The sequence below is a fragment of the Python bivittatus genome, unplaced genomic scaffold (assembly GCF_059951505.1).
Source record: "Python bivittatus isolate LINGU-HERP-01145 unplaced genomic scaffold, Pbiv_v1 ctg000700_np1212, whole genome shotgun sequence".
Classification (NCBI taxonomy): Eukaryota; Metazoa; Chordata; class Lepidosauria; order Squamata; family Pythonidae; genus Python; species Python bivittatus.
In genome coordinates this window covers 97,172,236-97,195,736 of record NW_028277098.1, presented here as the reverse complement: position 1 = coordinate 97,195,736, position 23,501 = coordinate 97,172,236, and the positions used below count along the sequence as shown (strand labels likewise).

The window sequence follows — 23,501 nt, the reverse complement described above, 5'->3', positions numbered from 1 at the left end:
TCGAAGCGACAAAGGTTGGGTTCATATCCCATGCTAAGTCAGACTAAAAAGACATGATGATTTTAGGAGGTGTAAACCCAGCCAGTCTCCTGCCTGACCTTTTTCACAAGGCTATTGAGATGAACATGGGAGAAGGAACATTCATATTCCTTCTTCTATCGGGGGCAGCATACATTGGATTCCAAGGTGCCCAATTCTGTTTAGTTTCCATGAGATTTTTTATTATGGCCCTTAGATGGTATTTCAGCTGGTGCCAGCTGTTCCCAGCATCCCTGGTCAACAGTGAAGGATGTGGCCCTCTGTAGTTCAGCACCACCTGGACTGCCATGGATTGCACATCCCTGTGCCAGGCTATGTCCCCCGAGAAAATCCTTTTCCTGCCACCTACCAACTTGTACTTTGTAGAGCTGGTTGCTTTTTTATTGAATTAGTAAATGGAAGGCCATACTCTGAATGAGGATATGGTCCCACCAGCCATTTCCAAGAAAGTTTTTTTTTAAAAAATTAGTAATATGAATGGTAGGGCACGTCACGTTGGCTTTTGATAAAAGATGGCACTTCGGCTGGATCTGAAACAAAATTACCATGCCCTTTTGCCACTGTTTTAAAAAACAGAACAGGGTTCGGATGGCAGCGTCCCATAAAATTCAACAGGCGAAGTGTGGTTTAAGATGAATTTACATTACGTTCTTGGACTAAAGAAAAAAAATTAAGCAGCTTATAAAATGTATTTCACAATGATTCTTGAAGTCTATGGGCGTCTGCGGAGTGTGGTCAAAAAAGTCAAGATGGCCCCACAGTGGTGTGATTGAAGCTTCACCTGTTTTTATGTGCATTACAGAGTTTCAATTGCACTGGCAATTGCCATCTTGACTTTTTTGACCACACTTTGCAGATATCTAATGAAGTCCGTAAGAGAAACACCTGAAGGATCAGCTTAAATTTTCTTGTTTCTTTTGCTCTTTTTCAAAATATATTAAAAAGAAATATGGTCATCTTCAATATCAAAAGTACACAAATCTTCCCAGCAGATACTTTCTCTTCTCTCTCAAGGCTTCCATCAGTGAAAAATCACATGACAGTAATCTAATTGGTTTGGTTCCACTACAAACCTCACTTATTAGAAATGTGCATTTCACAAAGTGTGTTTCAGGTCCATTTTGCAGAGGTTGAAAAAGCTGTTGGAGTCGGGTTTAGGATTGACATGGCAAGAAATGAGCTACATACAAGAAGCCCGTCAATGAAGATTTGTGCTTGAGAGGAATTAATCCATTTTGCGCCTTATGGCCCAATGCACACCCTTAATCTAGTTTGTCTTAATGGGAAATGCGACCCCAGCCCTTGGGTATTACAACATACAGATGGTCCTCACTTAACGACCACTCGTTCAGCAACTGTTCAAACTTACAACAGCGCTGAACAAGTGTTACTTACAACTGGTCCTCAAAATTTCAGCTGTTTCAGCATCCCCACAGTCACAATTCAGGCGCTTGGCAACCAGCTTGCAATTACATTGTGGCATCCTGTGGTCACATGATTGTCATTTGTAACCCTCACTGCCAGCTTCCGACAAAGTCAATGGGGAAGCCAGCAGGTCGCAAATGGCGACCACATGACGTTGCGCTTAATGATGATGTAGGATTCGCTTAGCAATGGCGACCAGAAGTGCCGGAATTGCTAGAGCTAAGCGGCAGGTCATGTGACGTTGTACTTTACAACCGTGTTGCTTATTGATGGAAATTCCAGTCCCAATTGCCCTAGTTACCTGAGGACTACCATTCTCATAAAATAAACCTAACTTAACACAAAGTGTAAATCCAATCACTAACTCATTAAAATCGGTTTTAATCTCACGTGTGAACTCAGCTCACAGACATAAATGCCCCAAATCTCACCAGAGCGTGGCATTCTCTGTCCAAATTTTCACAAGATTTCAGCACAGAACACCAAAATATTGTGGCATCTGATTTTCAAAAGGTTTCAGACGTTTAAGTAAAAAAAATATTTGGGGCCTGTGCAGATGTCAGAGAGAAGGGAGGTTCCTAAAACTTTCAATTAGTACTACCTTGCCTTCTGTTGGTCTCGGTCAATTGTTTTTGATTTTTCCAAATACTGGGGTCTCCCCCAGTGGTATCTGCCTTAATATTAAGTGCCAAACGGTAGCAGCAATTTACATAAATGAAGAAGTTATATTCAGTGGCATCTCTAGGAGAAGGCGGTTGGGAAAGGATGAAGGCGGCTTTGCACCAACACAATGCGAGCTCTACCCTTTTATACATGACGTCCCATGCCAAAGGGGCAGAGCCTGCACTGTGATGCTGCTTTTGTCATTTTGACAAAAATGGTGGAAACTGGAGATACCTTCGGCAGTATCGCATTGATGAGAAATCAACAGAAGCCTAGAAGGGGGAGAAAATCACTGGCTGCTTGTAAGAATTAAAGCCGATCATTTAAACCAGTGTTTCTCAACCTTAGGAACTTTAAGATATGTGGACTTCCAACTCCCAGAATTCCCCAGCCAGCATGTTGAAGTCCACATGTCTTAAAGTTGCTAAGGTTGAGAAACACTGATTTAAAGAGAAAGCTGACACATTCTTAGAACTCTGTGAAATAAATCGAACTTCATGTACGCCATAAAATGAAAGTGCTTGTCTCTTTAGCAAGCGGCATTATAAGGGAGCAAAGATGGGCTGGAACTTTTTTTATTGAACAGCAGAAGTTAACTCAGACAGAATGCTGGAATGCCACTGTATCCGTCTCTGCTCCTCTGCTGATACTGCTTTTCTTACAAAAGGTGTTTTCTAAGTCCCCCAAAATCAGAGAAGGAAATTTTACTATCTGATCATCCAGAAACAGTAAGAGGGCTCAACTTTTAACACCTGTGCATATGAACTCAACACATTTCAAAGTAAAACAAAACAAAAACCTACTCTGGACATAGCTTAAATAACAAAGTTACTCAAAACTCTAAGGATTTCTGCAAAAAATACTTTTCGTTTAAAAACAATCAGTAAATTAAATAATGCATAAAATACCACACAAACATATACATACATACATACGTACATATCTTACTGTCCCAATCTGGCAAGTAATTCCAATGCCTAACCTGACTTTACTGGAACTGCTTACACTCAAAAGTTTGCAGCAAAATTACTTATACAGTACAAGTGATGGAGCAGTCTACCGTATCAGTTTATACTGCATTTTCTTGATCAGTCATCAGGATAACATTTGAAACAGTGCAGATGAACTTCTCCCCAAACGGGACTCTGCCTTCTCTTCCTCTCCAATTTTGCTCCAACCTTCCAGAACTGAATTTGTGGCACGTGTGGGGGGAACACCTAGCACACCACATACCCAATTGATGCCATGATGTATAAACTCAGTTGTTTTTGGCAAGTTCCGATTCTGGTCAGCTAGAATTGTGCTGCAGTGACCAAAATGAGCAACTGCAGTCCAAAACACAGAAGTCTCTAAACATTTAAATCAGCAGAATTGATGCTCCTTGGTTCCCACAAATCCAGATGTGACGCTAAGTATGTCGTTTGCGTCTGATGGCAAAAAAAAAGTCGGACTTGCTCGGCATTTGTTGTAAAGCTGCTTGCCTCCCTCTCCTCCTAAAATTTGGGGGGGCAAAGGTACCACCTGCCTCCTTTCAGAGGGGCAATGACCAGTTTGCCTCACTCAGTCTCCTCACTTGCCACTCGTGTACTAACTAGGCCCTCCAACTTTTCCCTGCTTAGACTTCAGGACATGTGCCAGAATTGTTCTGCCATCAATTATGTCCTGCGCCGTTTTGCTGCACTGGGACTGGAGGGGTTGCTGTTTGCATTTAGGACTTTCTCTGTGACTCTGTTCCGCTTTCTCTTATCTGCTCCTTCTTTGGATCCAGACTCTGAAGAGCTTCTTTCCTTCTCTTTGCTGCTTGGTTTTTCAGTGGCTTTTGCCAGGTTTCCCAGAGAGGCATATACTGAAACAGAATTATAAGACCATAATTTGAGCAACATCTCCATTGTCAGAAAGAGCAAGACTGCAATGGATTGATACGTATTTCTTTCCATATTTAACTGTGGTTTTTGCAAGGAAAGATACAATAATATAATCTATATATAGCTTAAAAAGATGGTTATTCTAACCCCAATTTGATTCTTTTTTTTATAAAGTTTACTAACAATTTTACAAAGAACATAAAAACTAACACAAACTAATGAAGAGTAAAAAGAGCAAAGAAAAAAAGAAATGAGAAAAAGTACAAAAAGAGAAAAAGAAAGCTTTCAATTTCTTTTGCAGCAAATATAAGTACAATTACAAAATTAACTCTTACTGTATGATTACAAAACAAAGCTCGCTTTTTTCTATTATCCAGTTTTTTTCTAATCATCAAAACCATAAGTGCATTTTTCCATTTCGTGCAAAAAAGCCAGCAAGGGGTCCAATATGTCTGATTTTTCACGTAGCCAAATGGTCAGTTTTGTATCTAGTAATTCTGCAGAGGTACATTTCGGCAGAGATCAGGTACATAAATTCTGTGTTCACACTGTGCAAATTCATCATACGCTTCATTTTGTTTTGGCTTAACACCTTGGAAGAAGCCAGCCAAGTGTGATTTATTCAGCATACCTGGCTGGGTTCTCACGCCATGCTAAGCTGATCCCTGTTCATAATACATAAACTCAGTGTTGTCTGTTCTGATTCATGGCAACTACACACACCAAATTTATCCTCAGCCCTTACGGTTCTTCTGTCAAGATACGGCAGATTGTGCAAATTACATCGCCTGTACAGATAACCAGTTGAGGGTTGGGGAACAGAAACCTGGGTATGGCATTTTACTTTCTGATGAAAAAACCTCCAAGTCATCTACTGATTACACAGAACTTTTCATCAGGCTGAATATTATGGAAAGTACTCACGTCAACAACAGCATCAAGGAAAACACTGTTATGATTTAACTTTATTGCAAATGAAAATATGGAAACCAGTAACAGTCTCTAACCATTATGGCCTAACCATCTGGTCAAGCATAAGCAAATAATTTGCCAGTAGATGCCAAAGGGGGTTACTCTTCTACTTCACACAGAGAAATGTGAGCTGAGTTTTGCCAGTTAGAACCATGGGGCTACTTTCCAGGGAAACAAATTTATTTATAATGAGCTTTCATTTCTTCAATAAGCCAATGTTTCTCAAACTTGGCAACTTTAAGATAGGTGGACCACCTCCCAGAATTCCCCAGCCAGTATGCTGGCTGGGGAATTCCAGGAGTTGAAGTTCACACATCGTAAAGTTGCCAAGGTTGAAAAACACTGCAATAGGCAGTTCCCCACCTCTTAACAATGGATGATCTCTTTCAACCCCAATCCTTTGCTGACAGTCTATCTTCTAGAACAAGTTTTCCAAGACATGCACACATATGTGTTGACTAATAAGGGTTAATACTGTCTTACAGAGGACACGTCTTTCATATGCTGAAGTACCTTCTTCAGAAGCTGCATGTGCTTCCATCTCTTCCTTTATTTCTTCCTTCACATCGTCTTCAATCACCACTTTCCCTGTGCAAACGATGAGAAGTAGATCACTGGGAAAGTAGGCAAATTCAATTTCTTTTTTACTTCAGTTGAGCTTGAGAAGGTTACCCGTGTTTGTGGCAATCCTCTGACTTAAAAGGATTTTATCACTGCCGACTCCTACTGCCACCAAGAGCCCTTCAAATCATCTAAAATGAAGAACTAGATTTCTTAAAGCATGGGCTGGGGAAAAACAAAGCAAATCACAATCCACAGCCCCCAAAGCTGCAAATGAGCAATAATTTCAGGGCCGAAAATGACAGAAATTAATATGTATATTTTTTCAATTTACAGTTCAACCGGTGCTGTCCTAAAACCTCTTGTTGTTTGGGGCAAAAGAGAGGACATCCTCCCATTCCATCTCTAAAACTGATGGTATCATGACCTAAATCTAACTTCAGTTGTGGCAAAGGGATACATTTCTCCATGGCTCCTGAAGACATCGCCTATTCCTCTCCCCACACTTCAACAGTTGTCAGTAGATTTTCTACCCAGAAACCACTGGATTTACTCTAATAGCTCCCTTTCCACCAAAGATGAATAGCGCCCTCCTAGATGGAGATATCTTCTCTTCCTTCAAGAAGTGGGCTGTGCTCTTGCTTTCCGGATAGAATATAGCAGCCTTCCTTAACCCTAGCATGGCCACTGCTAAAAATTCTAGGAGCTGAAGTCCATATATCTGGAAGGCATTCAGACTGGGGAAGGCATAACTCTTGTCCCAGATAGTGGCAAGTTTAAACTTACTCAATTCTTCCTACATGTGGGCTATACCAGAGGTGGGCAACCCATGGGCCCCCAGCACCCCACTTTAAAATATATCCCGGTCAGTTAATGGCTGCCATCAGTTTCAGCCCTTAAAAACTAAAGCCTCTGAAACTGGGCAGATTTCCCCCCATTCCTTTAGGGTTTTATAAGACAAAGCTGCTGCCTTGAACCTCTGTGGCCTTCCAGCACCCCCTGTGCCCCTTAGGAGCACTGTGCAAAAAAGAGGGGCAAAGTTTTGGGGCTTGTCCGCTCCAGTGGCACCACACCCCTCCCTAGGGATGCCCATCCCAAGCAGGGCACAGAGCCAAAGAAGGCTGCCCACACACTCTCAAGTTGTACCACTATGGAGTATCCTGTGTTGGCTGACAACTTTGGGAGGAGGATTTCCTTCAAACTCCCCAACTTCATGGGAATACGATGTGCTGCTTGAGAAGAAATGCAGGGGAAGAGTTATTTCTCCTCTCGAACCCGAGTCTAGTTCCCATCTTGACTGAGGTTGGGCCTCCTGCCTTTTCCCTGGCTGCACTTCAAGAGGCCAGCATTTTAATCCTAAACCACATGGGTGGACAATGGTTTATGACCAGGGACCACATTTAATATTTGAGAAAGGGGCAGGAACCTGGTCAGGGGTGCCAATGTTGCTTTTTCCTGGATTTTCAGTGGGAAAGATATTCTTAACTATGTTAAGGTTACCTTTTTTTGTTTCTCACAGTTTTAATTTCCAAGATTTCAATTTATAGCATAAGGCATTTTACTTTCTCACTTCAATAAGTGGCAAGTTTTGCCAAACAGAAATTTGCTTTAATGAACTATCTTGGAGTTAGCATATTTGACACCACTTATTAGCCGGAAGTGCTAGATCTAATTATGTCAGTAAATAAATAAATAAATAAATAAATAAATATTTAAATTTATTTATTTTGATATGCCGCCCACCTCCCCAGAAATGGAAACATAGAATTCTCCCTCATATTGTACTATTAGGAGGTGAGTTGCATCCATCTCAAAAAAGTCAAATCTGAAAACAGCAAATCCATTTTTTTTTTTTTTTAGAATTTGGGTACAGCATGGAACATACTTTAGTTAAATTAATATAATGAGATACTCAATTTTTGTCATTTGAGGACCTGCAGTGCCAGTATCAATATATATGTTCGCCACCTTGAGTTATTTATAAAAATAATAAAGGTGGGATGAAAAAAATCTAAATAAATAAATAAAATAAATTCTCCAATGTAATGGCTTAGGCTGCAATTCTATACAAGCTTTTAACATCAGATCCTTGTTTGTAAGAAATATACATACATCCAAATGTCTCACCTTCTTTTACTTCTTGAATAATTTCTTCAGGGAGGATGAAGTTTTTTTCTGAGTTGGGGAAAGGAAGAATCTCAGACTCATGCTTAAAAAGAAAAACAATAAATCTTTAAATAAAGTGATTATGCCAACCTTTAGTTTTTTCTAAAAAAAACATACACCACAATAAGATTTTACAATCATTGCAAAACATTTAGAAAGAGCTCTTGCTTTGTTTCTAGTCCTTTTTTTTCCTTTCAGACTTCTAAACTAGTTTAGCATATAAGATCCACACTTAAGTCTCAGCAGTTTGGTTTTAAAACTTGTACGTGATGACGTTTGGTTCTGCATTTATATTACTTTATTCTCTTTATAAAACTATAGTTATATATTATGTATTTGCTTTTATTGTGTGACTTTACTGTATTTTACCATTTTAAGTCATGCTGTAGAAAACTTAATTATTCTGCATGGCATTGCTGTTGCCTATGATACTGAAGATCAACAAGTACGATTTCCTTTAAAAATGAAAACATATAATAAAACTACAATCATTCCAATCTGTGTATCTTTCTCAAATATTATACAAGCCCTAAGTGAATGCTACAGATATATCATATATGTACAGGAAAGTTATCAACTAGAACTAAACCAGTGTTGCCTTCTCAGATGAATTTTAGATCCTGTGATGCCTTTTCAATTCTCGATTTCAGGGCCTATTATCCGAACGCAAGTCACAATACTTCAATACCTACAGAGCTTTCTGCAGGCATAATGTGGGCTTCCAGGAAGGGTATTTAACTGGCAAGGACAATATGAAAGGATGAACTTGTGCATAATATAAAAACATTGCATCAGTCCACATCAATTCACTGCAGAATGAAGGTCTCTTTATTGAAGATTAGGGGCCATAATCTACTCTGCTGGTCCAGTGTGGGTGGACAGACAGATGTTTTTTTGATTTTCCCATCTAGTGACCAGCCCCAAGTGATCCAGCCTGCTTGTGTGCCAAAGGGAGGACTAAAACCTGGGTCTCCCCACTTATAGTCCAGCCCCTTAACTGCACTGGTTCTCACACCTATGTTTAAAATCTAGCATGTGTTTCCAGGAGAGTGCTCTGGACCCAACATGATTTCTTTGGTACTGTACCAGCCTCACAGTCAGGAGTTTCCAAAGACTAAAAAACATCTTATGTGGAATCTTTTCCTCTGACTTCGTCTGCACTCAACTGTAGCTCTGATGCCCAGAGGAGCACAGGGAATGTAAAGTATGACATCATAGCAATGGTCTCCCTCTGAAACAGCAAACTACTGCCATTTCTACACCTGTCTCGGGTTGCAGGGCAGGCCACCCACTATACTGAACACTCTTTGCTGTAATTCAGCAGAGGGGCCGACCTCCATTTTTCATCTGGCAACACTTACCAGTGCCTGCATGTCATACATAGTGCTCAAGTGGTCCCAGATGACTTTGGAAGAAATTTGCCTCCCAATATTCTGACTAAATTTATCTCGGATACAGATCATATGAAAATGACGATTCACACCTGAAGGTGGAAGAAAAAAAAAAGGTTAATCAGCCCCAAAAGAAAGCCTTCTTCACGTCAAGCTTGACTCCTGATGGTTTTATGCAATGTTTCTCAACCTTGGCAACTTTTAAGATATGTAGACTTCAACTCCCAGAATTCCCTACCCAGCATGGGGAATTCTGGAATTGAAATCCGCACATCTTAAAGTTGCCAAGGTTGAGAAACACTGATTTAATGGACACAACCATGATTCTCCTTGGCAGTGATATGGAAGCGGTTTAATGTTTTCTTTTTGGCTTCCCAGTCTAGCCTACCTGACCGGCATTCCCTGCAAGTCTCTAATTCAGGTATTGCCCAGAGTTGCTGTTTAGCTTCCAAATCCAGACAAGGCTCCTGCTGAGGCTACAAGCTACTTTATAAATACTGCAACACGAAGCTTTCCCCCAAGATGCCTTGTCCAAACATTTACAGCTCCACAGTGGATCAAGAATACAAGTCGCCAAACAGATATCAACTGCTCTGCCTGCAGTAAGAACTGCTTTTGGACCGCTAAGCAGGGAAGCTTTTGCAAAAATGACATAATCTACCCACCAAGGTATGTGGGACAAATAAGTGTTAGTAAATTAGCCATTTCTGCCTGTGTGAACTTATTTATAAAGTTCACCAAATACAGGAACACTGTGTGAAAAACACAGTTATCCTCTAGGTCAAGTACCAGATCACACTATTTATGTCAAATTAATATGGAAAACAAAAACAAACTCTTGAGGCTGCTACTCTTGGAAAAAACCTTTTCTCTCTCTAGGATTGTGAAATATAACTGGATCTATTTTACACTGTTGCAAATACAAATCTACTTGTGAATTATCACAAGTCTTGGATTCTACTATAATTCTCAAACCCTAAAGATCGGATTAAAAAATCATGAACAGATGATTTTACAGATAAGGAACACTACTGCTAAGAAAAAAGATAGAGATGTTCTTCCCCTCACTATTATTCTTGTCTCTATTAAAGTACTGGAAGTCAAAAACTTTCAATAATCTACTGCAAATCATCCAGAGATTTACCAAATGAAGCTGATCTACATTCTACTTAGTCCTGGGCTAGATTACTAATATATGAGATTTTTATCAAACAATCACAATTCAATGAATTCCAGCACCTCTGATCTTGGGAAAGTTGGGAATGGTGAGGGCAAAAAAACTGGAGCTGGGCCTGCATGGACACACAATTCTCCTTCAGGGTAGGTTAATTGATTGTAGGCAGCTTGTCTTGACATTTGGATATTTTTGCTGAATTATTATTACTTAAATGTACCAGTTTTTTTTAAATTACAAATTGGTTTTTAATGAAGATGAACATGGTTCTAAAACTGGACAAAGGAACATCAACAACCTGCCCTATGTTAATGACACTACTCTGATGGCCAAAAATGCAAATGATGTGCAAGTTCTAGTAACGGAAGTCTAGGAATACAGTGAAAAAATGGGAATAAAATTAATTGTAAAGACCAAACTACCGACAGGTAGAACAACCAGCCTTGGAATTGACAATGAAGACATTGAAGTGCCGGATCATTTCTGCCTTTTGGGATCAACCAGCAGCAGCAAAGGAACAAGCAGTCAAGAAATACACCGGAGACTAGCACTCGGTACAGGAACCATGAAGGCCTTGGAAAAGAAATTCAAATGCCGTGATGTGTTTGTATCTACAAAGCTCAGAATCGTGCAAGCCATGGCATTCCCTGTGATACTCTATGGAAGTGAAAGTGAGCTTGGACTTTAAAGAAGCAGGATAGGAAGAGTATTGACATCTTTAAACTTCGGGGTTGGAGAAGACTCCTGAGAAGACTGGACAGCCAAGAAAACAAACCAATGGATCATTGAACAAATCAACCCAGAGTTCTCACTCAAGGCACAAATGACCAGGCTCAAATTATCCTACTTTGTACACATTATGCAAAGACCCAGCTCTCTGGAGAAGGCTCTGATGCTGGGAAAGATGGAAGGAAAGAGAAGAGGATGACCAGCAGCAAGGTGGATGGACTCAGTTACAAAGGCAATAGGTGCACAGTTGGAACACCTCAAAGACCAGGTTAGAGATTAATTGTCATGGAGAAAATCTATCTATGTGATCACTAAGAGTCAACCACGACTTGATGGCATATCATCATCATACTTAATGCTCATCTGAGGTAAATACAGAATCGTGGAAACTGTAAGAGGAATTTGCGTGCCTTATTTGTAGTGAAGTAATTAAGGTGAAATCTCTTTGAAAACTTTGAAATATTTCTCCCCAGGTTGCATATTTAGATATTTTTAAAAGTGAATTATTTTTTAAATTTATTTACCCCAGATGAACATTAATGATGATGATGTCACCAAGTCATTTTCAACTCCTAGCAACCACAGAGATACATTTTCTCCATGAATTACTGTATTGGGATTGTTACAATCAAGGAAATTGTGAGGCAAAACCTGATGAACAAATCATACACAAATAATTTAGATTCCAAGGTCTTCTTGGCCGAAGCCTACTCTCTCGTAAAGAGCAACATACGCTCGTGGTGGGATAAAGAGCAACTATATAAACACAAATACAATCTGCTCCTGCCTGTGAGATCTGAGCACTATTTTTGGGCCTGTGAATTTCTGGGGGAACAGACCTGGTTTCACATTCCTGGTCTGCTCCATAAAATCAGGGCTTCAACACTCCAGTGCTTTCAGTTACTAGTGAAATTCCTCTCAATTCAGTACAAGGAAGAGGCAAAGGGAGAAGCTTCCTCCAGTTGAGCTCAATTTCTGAGGAGTTCAGTTTTCTCTAAGCAAGAATACAGAAGCGGCTTGCCCTTCCCTTCTTCCAGGATGTTGAACCTGGGATCTCCTAGTGGTCTCCCATCCAGTAATAACCAGGGCCAGCTCAGCTTCCTTAAGGTCAGCCAAGGTCTGCTATCGGCTGCCACGCAGTTGGCCACCACAGAAGTTATCCTAAAGCAGGGTTCCTTAACCTCAGCAACTTTAAGATGGGTGGACTTCAACTCCCAGAATTCCCCAGCCAGCATGGCTGGCTGGGGAATTCTGGGAATTGAAGTCCACCCATCTTAAAGTTGCTGAGGTTAAGGAACCCTGTCCTGAAGGAAACAAAAGGATGCTTTTTGGGTCAAATGCCCTTTTTCACCCCTAAGGCCTGAAAAAGCAGAAATCCTCCTGCCTCCAGCCCGGCAAGGCCGCGATAATGGCAATCCAACGAAACTAGGCCAGTTTGGCAAGGAAGCCCCGGGCCGAGAGGGGAAGGCCCGGACCCCGCGCTGGCGTTAAGCCCCCCCGCCTCCTCGCGCCCCGCTCGGCCGGCGCCGCTACGCGAGGCCGAGGCTCGCCCTGCGGCCTGCTCCCCGCCCGCTCTCACCGACGGGCTTGTGGCCCAGCATGGCGTGAAAGAGGCACACCTCCACCTCGGGGCTCCACACCACCGGCACCGGCAGCAGCGGCGGCGGCGGCGGCGGAGGAGGGGCCGCCGACGTGGCTGCCATCGCGGCCGAAGCGAGGGCGGCGGCTGCCGCCGCGTCCTCCGACGACGCCTGAGGCCCGGGATCCATCGCGGCCGGTCCAGGCCCCGCGCCCAGGGCAGGGCAGGGGGGCTTCACCTCCGCCGCCCCGGCCGAGCTCTCCGCCTCGCCCATCGCCGCCGCCGCTCAGCCCGCCCGGAGGCCCAGCGCCCCCTGGCGGCCGCGCGGGCTGCAGCGCCAACGGGCGCGGGGCCGCTTTCGGCCTCTCCGCTGTGGCGGGGAGTGAGTGGCTTATGGGCTATGTAATCCTAGTTTGGATGAACCCTGCCTCTTGCCTTTGGGGGGGGTGTGCGTGCACTTTGCACGTGCCCAGAAACCGTCGGACGCCGTCTAAGCCGCAACGGGAGACCCCCCCCCCCCACAAAGGGTTGGCTCAACAAAGCGAGGTGCCACGTTGCGGCCATCGTCTTATTGATCGATTTTATTGATAAAGCGAAGTTGCCCCCGCCCGTCTCGTTGAACCAGTTTGGGTCTGGTTCTGCTGCGGCGGGTGCCTTCGGCGCTTTCTCTCGACACCCCCTCCTTCCCACTTCGGAAAAAAAAAGGATGGAGCTTCTCCGGGTAGGAGTCGTATTTATCGATATTTGCTATCGATATGAAAAATGGAGATCGATGCCTTCGCTGCCGCTTCTCACGATTGTCAGATGGGATTTTAGTATTGCATTGTTTTTCAACATAGGCTGGCAAATAACTGTGATTCTGAGGCCCCCTGAGAGGGTCTTGGGGGGGGCCCAGGGGTCCCGGGACCACACTTTGAAAAATAGAGTGCTATAGCACTGTTTCTTAACCTTAGCAACTTAGGTGGACTTCAACTCCCAGAATTCCCCAGGCAGCATGCTGCCTGGGGAATTCTGGGAATTGAAGTCCACCCATGTTGGCTGGGAAATTCTGGGAGTTGAGCTTTACCTATCTTAACAGTTGCCAAGGTTGAGAATCCCTCTGCTATAGGATTACATGGTATTTCTACATATATAATATCATAGATTTATATATGTAAACATAATATTTACACAGTGACGTAGATATATTTCGTGTATAAGGTAGAGGGTTTTTTTAGCTTGTCTGTTTTTTTTACCCCCCCCCCTTTTTTTGGTCTTTTATCATTTTTTTAAAGGAGTGTTTCATTTAATTTTGTTATTGTAGTGTATCTTGGTATTTTGCTTGCCGTTTGTATTCTTCTGAAATGAAAAAACCCAATAATTAAAAAATATCAAAGCTAGATGGCTGTATTTATGATTTAAAATGTTTCTGTTCGCTGGCACGGAAAGCAAGCGCCAATTTTTTTTTAAAAAAGAAATGTACTTGGCTGCTTCTTTGAGGTGGAAAAATGGAGCTTTAAAAACCCTGCGTGTGAACTAGTCCTTTTTAGCAGTCCACTTAGCCTTATCCAATTTCACAATAATTAATTTTATAATCACCCTTTTGACTTTACCCCTCCTCAACCTTAAGGCAGCAGGCGTGCTCACAGAAACTGCTTAAGTGCTAGTCAATTTTATGGGTTCCTTATAATTCTTTTTTGTTCTCTTGCAAATCTTAAACCTGTTAAAGCAGTGTTTCTCAACCGTGGCTACTTTAAGATGGGTGGACTTCAACTCCCAGAATTCCCTAGCCAGCCATGCTGGCTGGGGAATTCTGGGAGTTGAAGTCCACCCATCTTAAAGTTGCCATGGTTGAGAAACACTGTGTTAAAGGATAAAGGGGCTTGGTGTAAGGAGTTTGGAGAGTGGTTTCACCTCATGGTTATTATTTTATATATAAACATGTACCTCGTAGTTGCAATCTACGGTATAAGATTACAACCTGTTTTCTAACATTACAGATATTAATGGTTGTAACACAAAAGGCCTTGTTTTACCTGGCTGTGTCAGCTAAAATGTTTAATTTAATTATAGGATTAACCTATTTTTAGGTTCGCCTGGGACACAGATGATAAACTAACCCCCAGACGTAGGTTTCCAAATCAGGTTAAGCAGAAGAAACCCTTACCAAGGTTAATAGTAACTACACAAAGTTTACATGCAGTACCAATGCAGCTGCTAGACCCTTAACTATTATAACTCAACATATTGTGCTTAGGCTACATACTATATTGCGTAAAGCCAGCCACAGGGGTTAATAAAATGATTTAATTTATAGTTTAGCATTGTATAAATGTAGCCAATCCCCTGAGGCTTATTCCACAAACCATGGTTAAGGAAAAGATTGAGAAGAGCTTATGGAGATTAGGAGTCACCTAGAGAGCCAAATCATAGATTTAATTTATCCTTCAAATTCCTTTAAGACAGATGCGGACAGTATTTTTGTGGCTGAGGGCCTGCCTTATTTTGGGAGCAGTTCTCCAAAAAGTGGATGGGCTGGGCTGGAGAAGTGGGAGAAGTCAGATCCAGAACTAAAATTCGAATTCATAGTCAGTGTAGTAGGTTCAAAATTTTGAATTTTGGTGTTGGAGAAGACTCCTGGGAATACCATGGGCAGCCATGAAAACAAACTGGTGGATCATCGAACCAACCCACCCAGAGTTGTCACTTGAGGCACAAATGATCAGGCTCAAATTGTCCTACTTTGGACATACTATGCAAAGACCCAGCTCTTTGGAGAAGGCTCTGATGCTGGGAAAGATGGAAGGAAAAAGAAGAGGATGACCAGCAGCAAGGTGGATGGGCTCAGTTACAGCGGCGATGAGGAAGACCTGAAGAACCTTTGGAAGACTTGAAGAGCCAGGTTAAGGACAGATCGTCATGGACAACATCTATATCAGTGTTTCTCAACCGTGGCAACTTTAAGATGAGTGGACTTCAACTCCCAGAAATCCCCAGCCAGCAAGGCTGGCTGGGGATTTCTGGGAGTTGAAGTCCACTCATCTTAAAGTTGCTAAGGTTGAGAAACACTGATCTATGTGGTTGCTAGGAGTCGAAAACGACTTGATGGCACGTAATCAATCAATCAATCAATCAAATTAAATGGATGGCTGTTCTTTTTGTCCCAATGCATTTAATACTTTTCCTGTTCATCACATCCAGAATGGCAACCAATATCTGGGAGGTGACACGTTTCCTTTCTTGAGGGCCCTTGAGCCGTCTATTGTTGGAGAACCAGGGTGTTGTAGTGGGGAAGGGGCCGGACTAGGGGCAGGGAGACCCAGTTTCTAATCCTCCCTTAAACACCGAAGCTCCCAGGAGAGTGGGGGGGAATCTGGGCCAGGCATATTCTGTCTAAGTCTATCCTGCTGTTACCTGGAAATTTAGGCTTCATTCTTAGCATTTTGAAAAGCTGATATTAGCATTGTGAACATGGCAGTCTAGGCTTCTTTTAACTTTAGAAAAGCTTTTTTTTTTAGGCCAAGGCCATTTCTTCTGGTATATTTGAGAACTTGCCTTTTCAGCACCTAAGCAATAGAGAGCATATTGTGAAAAGTCCTTGAATACGCTTGCAAGTTTTAAAGATATAAACCCCTCTGGGAAAGAGAGTGATGTAACCCATAAATTTCCCACTTGTGCACTGTTATCTGGAGTCAATGTTCTATTGTTCAATTCTCACGTGTAATCAATGTCTTTTATTGTTTGATTACTTGCTTTCTGACGCATCACGTACACCGAATGTATGTATCATTTGTTTCTGTATCCTATAAAAAGACTTGACCCCCCCACCCCCCCATAAATACTTTTCTCTCTGCCTGAACTACTGGGTGGTTCGTATTTTCGGGTGAGCGAAGAAACCATCTTTGCAAAGGTTAAATGGTTTTCTCTCCCAAATTCAGGGAACAGATCTTCAGCTCCACACCACTTGGGGTACCTGAGTTTTATAGGCAACACGACCTCCCAGGGTGGTGGTTGGAGGGAAAAATGGGAGGAAAATGGGACGCCGCCTTCAGCTCTGGTAGGAAAGGTGGACTCTAAATCTCATAAGGAAGTTTAAACAAGTGAATCTTATCTGCTGCTAAGGGTGGAAGACTCTGCCTGTTTGGAGGGGACCTGCTGGTGTGTTGGCCAAGTGGCAGAGCCTCTGCTTACTCTGCAGCCTTCTAGAAAAGAACCCCGTCCAAATTCAAAAAATCATTGGGCCAATCCCCGTTTATCTCAGCCCAACCTACCTTACAGGGTTGTTGTTTGGAAAAATCAGAGGAGAGAGTGCTACGTCGGCTGCCTTGAGCGCCTCAATGAAAGAGGAGGAGCATATATCAAGGAAATAAATAACCTTTGCGTTACCCCCAGCAAACGTAGTCACAGTTGGCTGAGGGCTATGGGCACCGTAGTTCAATGTACCCCGAAGGCAGTGGATTTAAGAAATGCTGTCGAGACAGCTGATGCTAGCAAGGAATTGTATGGGATGTCTCCTATCAGCTCTTTTCCTTGAAAACAAAATTTATAACCCCTTAGGGCTCACATTTATTATGGCATAAATTTCTACAGTCTATAAAATTTATCCTGCAATAAATGTATTAGCTCTTCAGGTGTCAAACACTTTTTATTGCCACAAAGTCACATTGTGACCCTTCTGGAATTAACAGCAACAACAACATCTTCCATTTTTATATGCAGAGATTCTGATACAGAAGCCTGAATTAATTGTTCATTCATTCAGAATGTTGATTTTTTTAATTGGTTCATTTGTTTTGCAAGGTTTGTAACCCACTCCAAGTTTTCTTTCCTGGTGAAAGCATGTATTATAAATGTTTAAAGGAAAGCTAAGTGAATATAATCTACAAAATATCCCTATTCCTTCATTTTGTTTTAGATTTAGAAGCATGGAACAGCATCTGTCTTGTTGTGGAGATTAAGTGTTCCTGTGGCTTGTTATTAATTTGAAATCTTAATCCGCCACTTGACATTAAATTAAATAACAGCACATGTTACTCTAATACTATAGATACCAAACTTCAGGACAGTAAAATGAACTTATTAAGTAAAAAGGGAAAAGGAAGGAATGCTGGCAAAGAAACCATCTATTTGTACCCGAGAGTAAATTAAACCTTAAAACCTGCCCTATTATGGCGACAGTTTCTGTTTAAATAAATTACTTTATTTATTGGAGCCTTGGGTGAGTTAGGAAAATGAAAGAAATTTCAGTGTGAGAAACCTAAGCTAAGAAAAATCTTTGGCCTTCAATCTGCCATTCATCTTAATTTTCACTAGAAATAATGTTGTTTATAACTTGATGTGAAAGTTAAGAAAACCTATTGGCTGAAATTGCTGTTGTGTTAATGTAACACAATTACGTATGCTGGTTATAGTTCAAATGCATGATTCTTTGGTTTTATTTTTTACCCAAACCCAAGGAAGATGGTCCCATTTTATAACTATATTTTAAAGTACTTATCCTCCTGCCTATGACAATAAAACTAAACCGAATAAAATATTTTATGCAATTTTTTCTGCATTATATTCTATAGTGCTCTCAGGAGTACTATTACAATACAGGGAAACGTTGCACAGCAGCAAGAAAATAACGTGTAATATATCTCCAGAATTCTTCATAATTAGGTTAACTAACAGAAGCAAACTAACCACAGCCTCTAAATAAATGCATTTTGTTTCATCCTGTTGAAATGTTTAACTACAATCATTAGATCTAATGAAGTACAGCTATTACAAAGCTGCAAGGTAAAAATTGTGAAGGAGGTGCTCTGATTAGATAAACCTTCATGCAGTTACTGTCAACATTTCAGACAGATGCTGACCCCTTACAACTCACTGATGGAATTCACAAATTGAGATAAATCATAATGAACTTCATTTGTGTAAGCTGTGTTGTATAAATCAGCCACTGAAGCTTATTGAACCCATGGGAACTCAGTTTAACTCTAAAAATCTGAGTTTCATATTGAAGTTTTTTGGGGGTAGATGGGAACACTCTTTTTCTATCATGTCTCCCATACTATGAAAGATTGTAGGAGGAGAATCGAATTAACCTATTGATTGTCCAATATCACCTTTTCAGACTCACAAATTTTATTCAAAGGCAAAAGCCTACGGGAACTTTCAGTTTAATCACTCCAGACATCTGGTGAAGTGCGCTGTAGCTCAGAAGCTGGATTGGACCCGCTGGGGATGGCCTTCCAGAAGATTGTAAAGAGAAGGCTTTTCTGAGGACCTTTGCAAATTGATTGAGCCAATTAATCAATTAATTAATGTTATGCTTTTTTTCAGTGTTGGTTGTTTTGATCTGCTGATACGGTAAGGAGTTTGCTTTGTTGAAACCACTGTCAGTTGGTTATAATTTGACGGAATATATGGTCAATAAATAAATTCAAGGAGAGCCAATTTGGTGTAGTGGTTAAACACACCAAATTGACCCATCCAGAGTCACGCTTTGGGGGAGATGGGTGGCATACAAATTTAAAAATACATACATATTTACATACCAGGGTAGAAACTGAGAGATTCTGAGTTCTAGTCATGCCTTGGGCATGAAGCCAACTGGGTGACGCTTCCAAAATGTTGCCAGGAAAACTGCAGGGACATGTCCAGGCAGTTGCCAAGAGTCAACACTGACTCAAAGGCACGTACATGTACACACACACAAAGAGACAGTTTAGTATAGTGTAAAGCACTGGATTAGAAGCCGGGAAACTGGATTTTTAATCCTGCCTAGGCATGGAAACTGGCTGGGTGATTTGGGGGCCAGACCCTCTCTATCAGCTGTAGGAATTATAGCAGGAGAGCTCTATTAGTCTATGGTGGCAAAAAATCATAAGGTGTTTGACAGCAGTTAGATGTTACTAGACTCCTTCTGATTTTTAGCCTGAGGAAGAAGGCAGTGGCAAACCATTTCTGAAAAATGTTGCCCCAAGCCCCCTCTGCATGGATTTGTCTAGGCAGTCCCCAGGAGTTAAAACTGACTCAAAGGCATCGATGAAGGAATGAAGGAATGAATCAGTCCTTTCAATGGGTTCACAACCGAGGTGAACAGTGCTTGTGTCTGAAGCGGAAAAGCAGCTTCAGATTTGATGTGGGGCTTCTTACTGTCCCCGCTGGCAGCTCCTTAAAGAGATACCCCTGGTTCAAAGAAACAGTGGGAACTCAGAACCAGTCCCTTGCTTGTTCATCCAAAGGCCACAAAAATTAGGGGGGAGATAGTACGTCCAAAGTTCTGGTTACCATCTATAAAACCCTACGTGGCATAGGACCAGGCTGTTTGTGGGACTGCCTGCCCCCATTGTGTCTCCTGCCCCACCAAGCCTAGTGGGGAAAGCATGCCCTGGCTCCTGTTAAATAGGGCCATCCTGTTGGATTCTGGAGTCATGCCTTCTTGGTGGCTGTGCCTGCCCTGTGGAACCGCATCCCCCAGAGATCTGGATGACCCCAACCTGGTTAACTGTTTGTAAATCTCTGAAGAGCTGGCTGTTCCTCCAAGCTTTGGGGCCAGGCTGTTGGTGATGTGGCTTTCTGTTTTGGGAGTTATCATTTAACTGAGGCATACGTTTGTACTGTTTTGATGGCTTTAATCTTTGCACACCACCCAGAGTTACTGTTGTGAGATGGTTGGCTGGCTGGCTGCTACCTATGACCCAACCTCCGGAAAAGTTGGCTAAAGGGATGCTCTTAAAAAGAAGTTGAACTTTTATTGAAAACATTAAAAAAAAAAAAGAAGCTACTTCATCAGTATCAGCAGCTAGTGAATCATTTGTAGTATTAGTAGCTCAACATCAGTTGGTTGATTAGTTGCAATAGCCCTGGTCCTCTCTTTCCAACAACAGACAGGAAATGGCGTTTTGTGTTCAAACCATGTTCTTAAATTACAGCTGTTTTCCCATCAAGAAGTCCACCACCCACATCACCCCATCCAGTTCAGGAGCAGCAGAAACATCACTGGTTCCAACTACTGTGCTGGCTAGATTGGAAAAGGTTTGGGGAGGAAACGCCAGCCAATCACAAATCTCAAAACAACAGCCAATCCCAGCACGCAGGACATACCAAACACTCAAAACAAGGCTCTCACAACACAGGTCTTTCCTTTCGAGCACGGCTGTTGGATTGGCGTGGTTTAGGAACAGTTTGAACAGCCCTAGGAGCAAGAACCTGGCCAAACGGGTTCAGCTAAAATGGAGTCCAGCTTTGTTAGTACTCGGATGAGAGACCAGGGCTGCAAATTAGTCCTGGAAATCAAAAAAGCATTGTGAAAGAAAGCAGACATATGTTGCTTCTGTATTGCTGCCAAGAAAACGTTATGGGTGTACATGCTTCTACAGTCTCTAGAATTTGAGCTAGTCTTGAAAGAAACGCTACCTTTTAAGCGTCTCTGAAAAGTCCTCTTTAATATCCTACATCTTCCTTCCTCGAAGCAGCCGTTGACGCGAGACTGAATGCAATATGCAAAATCAGTGTCTTTGCTGCTGTGTTGTTATTTTGTTTAGAAGACTCGTGGCAGAAAGACAGATTCGTTCATTATTGCTAAATTAGTCGAACAATGGGTGGGAAATTTAATCTTGAGAGGAAATGACTTTTCTATGACGCCGTCAGAAATAGGTTCTTGGTTTCTACAGTACTGTTGCTAGAGATGTACAGATTTCATCAGCAACATTTCTAGAGCTGGTATAAGGGAGGGGAGTCAAAAACAATTAGACTCCTCATTGCTTTTCCACCATTATTCGATATTTTCCAAAACGGCCGCGTATCTTTTTCAGCTGTTACCTTTTTTACTCTTTGCAAAGGCTAGATTTCAAGAGCTAATATCACCTCCAAAGCTGTGTGAAAAATCAAAGTATTCGAGAGGGGTTGGGGTCAGAGAATTGAAGCAGAAGTTCATTGTGATTTTTAAGACCCATTTTCTCCCCCATTTGAAGGCATTTATTTATTCAGGATGTATAAGGCTGCCCCGACTCAGACAGTGTGACTTTGGGCAGCAAATAGACCAATATATTCTGTATATCTATATTTATTGATGAATAGACCAATATATTCAGTTTAGCACCTGCTGTTTTAGTATCACAGAATGATAGAAGTAGAGACAGGTAACCCTTTGTAGTCTCTTGGCCATATACAGCCTCCCGCCCTCCCCAGAAACCCCTCTGGCACCCTGATGCTCTGGGATTGCACCTCTGAAATTCAGTGGGCAAAATGGCTGGGATTTTGCTGTATGACTTTTGGCCAGTTTTCGATTCTGGGATGATTTAAAGGGCAGGAATTGTAGGCGGTGATCTCTGGGAGGCCTCCTTTTCCCTTCTCTACTCAGCCCTGAAAAAGAGGAAAGTGTGAGGAAGAAACTCAAAACAAGCCCATAATAATAAACAACAATACAGGGGAGACCTTCGTATTAAGTATTCGGGTTAAGACAGAAACTTTTATTGTACAACAAATATTTTGAGGTAATTTGCAGTTGTTTACTAATGCTATATTTAGCATTTGAACGTAAAATTTAAACAACCTTATGCTTACTGACATTGACATTTTAAATCATAGTTAACACTGATATAAACTTCATTTTTTTCTCTCTGTTTAAAGTTTAAAACGTTAAAGTGTTAATCATTTCTAGTCAATACTGTATAAATAACACTGTATCAAAATAGTATAATCTATTACTTATGTCTTATAATAATAATAATAATTTTAAAAAAACCAAGCCCACCTTGGATTTGTTTAGTATAAGAAAGAAACTTGGACCAGCTTCCACAATTTTGTTATTCTACCCTACTATAATAATAATTTAAAAATCCTGGAATCCCTGTGGGGTCTCTTGACTTGGCCTACCTTGAAAGGCTGACATCAATCTTGGAAGCCTGTCGAAGTTTCTCTCTGGCCCATCTTACACTAAACAAAATCAAGACACAGGTATCTTGAGTTTCTTTCTCACCCTTTCCTCTTTCTTGGGGCTGACCAACCTTTTCTCAAAGTTCCCTCTTAAGGCTGGCTCATCTCTTTCCCATTTCCAAGGTCAGATCTCCATTCTATCACACCACCATCTTCTTGGCACAAAAAAGAATCTAAGCCCCCCTTCCTCTTTTTATCTCCAGAGCTTTCCCAATTTCACAACCAGTTTGCATGAGAAGTGTAACGTAACCTGTTAGATAACTGTAGTCATTTTTCACAATGTGGTAGAAAGCTCCGAGCTCAATTTTCCCAACTGATATAAGTAGCGTGTGCCTTCCATGAATGGCATCACGCATGGAAGGCTGATCATGCCCCAATTTTGATACACAAATATATTTGGCAACGCATAAGTCCCACAGTGGCTTGAAACACATCTTATAAAAGCAGTCAGGGATTAGGAAAAACAGGTTTTTTTCCCTCCAGGGAAATGAATGTCACAGGGGCGGTGGGTTGTGTGAATGAGCCAGTCATCTGAACAATAACACCCAGGGACATCCTCAAGGAGGTAGCAAAAAAAGTCAAAATGGTGGCTGTGACCTCATGATTGAACCCCTACCCTTCTTTATAATTGCCAACACAAGTAAAAATGGGTTTCCTTCACACAGTCATGACCACCATCTTGACTATTTTGACACCTTCCTTGCAGATGTCCCTGATAACACCTGTATACACTCACCTGTTCTGGGAAGCCCATAAGTAGGAGGGCTTCACAACATCACAACAGCACCATCCCACTTGTGCACTGGTATTTAGAGGTGTAACCTCTGGTATTGGCACTTTTATATATGTGCCCAAACTTTGAAGAAATACCTCCTTTGGTCTGATCTGGATTTTCCCCCATGTAACTTCATGGAAGACCTCACTCGCTTCTGGTGATATGAAGAAGGAAGGGGGGATCATCCGATCCATTAGATGTGACCATCTATTTCTTTGTCTGCAAATTTATCACAGGACCGGAGCGAAAGCCACAT

At 41.7% G+C, this 23,501-nt stretch overlaps 1 protein-coding gene and 1 long non-coding RNA gene across 3 annotated transcripts in view; one reads left to right on the top strand and one right to left on the bottom strand.

The window, feature by feature from the left end:
- Window positions 1-1,127: 1,127 nt before the first annotated feature.
- MRGBP (MRG domain binding protein) lies at window positions 1,128-12,876 on the bottom strand. Of its 2 annotated transcripts, none has more exons than XM_007442140.4 (5): window positions 12,565-12,876; window positions 9,053-9,174; window positions 7,653-7,734; window positions 5,448-5,552; window positions 1,128-3,973 (listed from the first exon to the last, which is right to left on the bottom strand). In XM_007442140.4, exons 1-5 carry the CDS (start codon window positions 12,836-12,838, stop codon window positions 3,783-3,785), a joined length of 774 nt encoding a protein of 257 aa, XP_007442202.2. In that variant the 5' UTR covers window positions 12,839-12,876; the 3' UTR covers window positions 1,128-3,782. The 2 variants fall into 2 exon arrangements, with proteins under 2 accessions (XP_007442202.2, XP_025031398.2); XM_025175630.2 differs by having other exon boundaries at window positions 1,135-3,973; window positions 5,478-5,552; window positions 12,565-12,875.
- Window positions 12,877-12,882: 6 nt separating this feature from the next.
- The window catches only part of LOC148214280 (uncharacterized), a 47,296-nt gene continuing 36,677 nt past the window's right edge, over window positions 12,883-23,501 (top strand). Inside the window, exon 1 of the long non-coding RNA XR_015798404.1 lies at window positions 12,883-13,285. This is a non-coding gene — a long non-coding RNA (uncharacterized LOC148214280). The remainder of the gene's footprint in view (window positions 13,286-23,501) is intronic.

What these genes read in the sequence shown, in the direction of transcription:
- MRGBP (XM_007442140.4), bottom strand. Translation starts at nt 12,838, where the DNA reads ATGGGCGAGGCGGAGAGCTCGGCCGGGGCGGCGGAGGTGAAGCCCCCC. An exon ending in TGTATGACATGCAGGCACTG is followed by an intron (nt 7,735 to 9,052) that starts GTAAGTGTTGCC and finishes TTTCTTTTTAAG; the next exon opens with CATGAGTCTGAGATTCTTCC. An exon ending in ATATGAAAGACGTGTCCTCT is followed by an intron (nt 3,974 to 5,447) that starts GTAAGACAGTAT and finishes ATTCTGTTTCAG; the next exon opens with TATATGCCTCTCTGGGAAAC.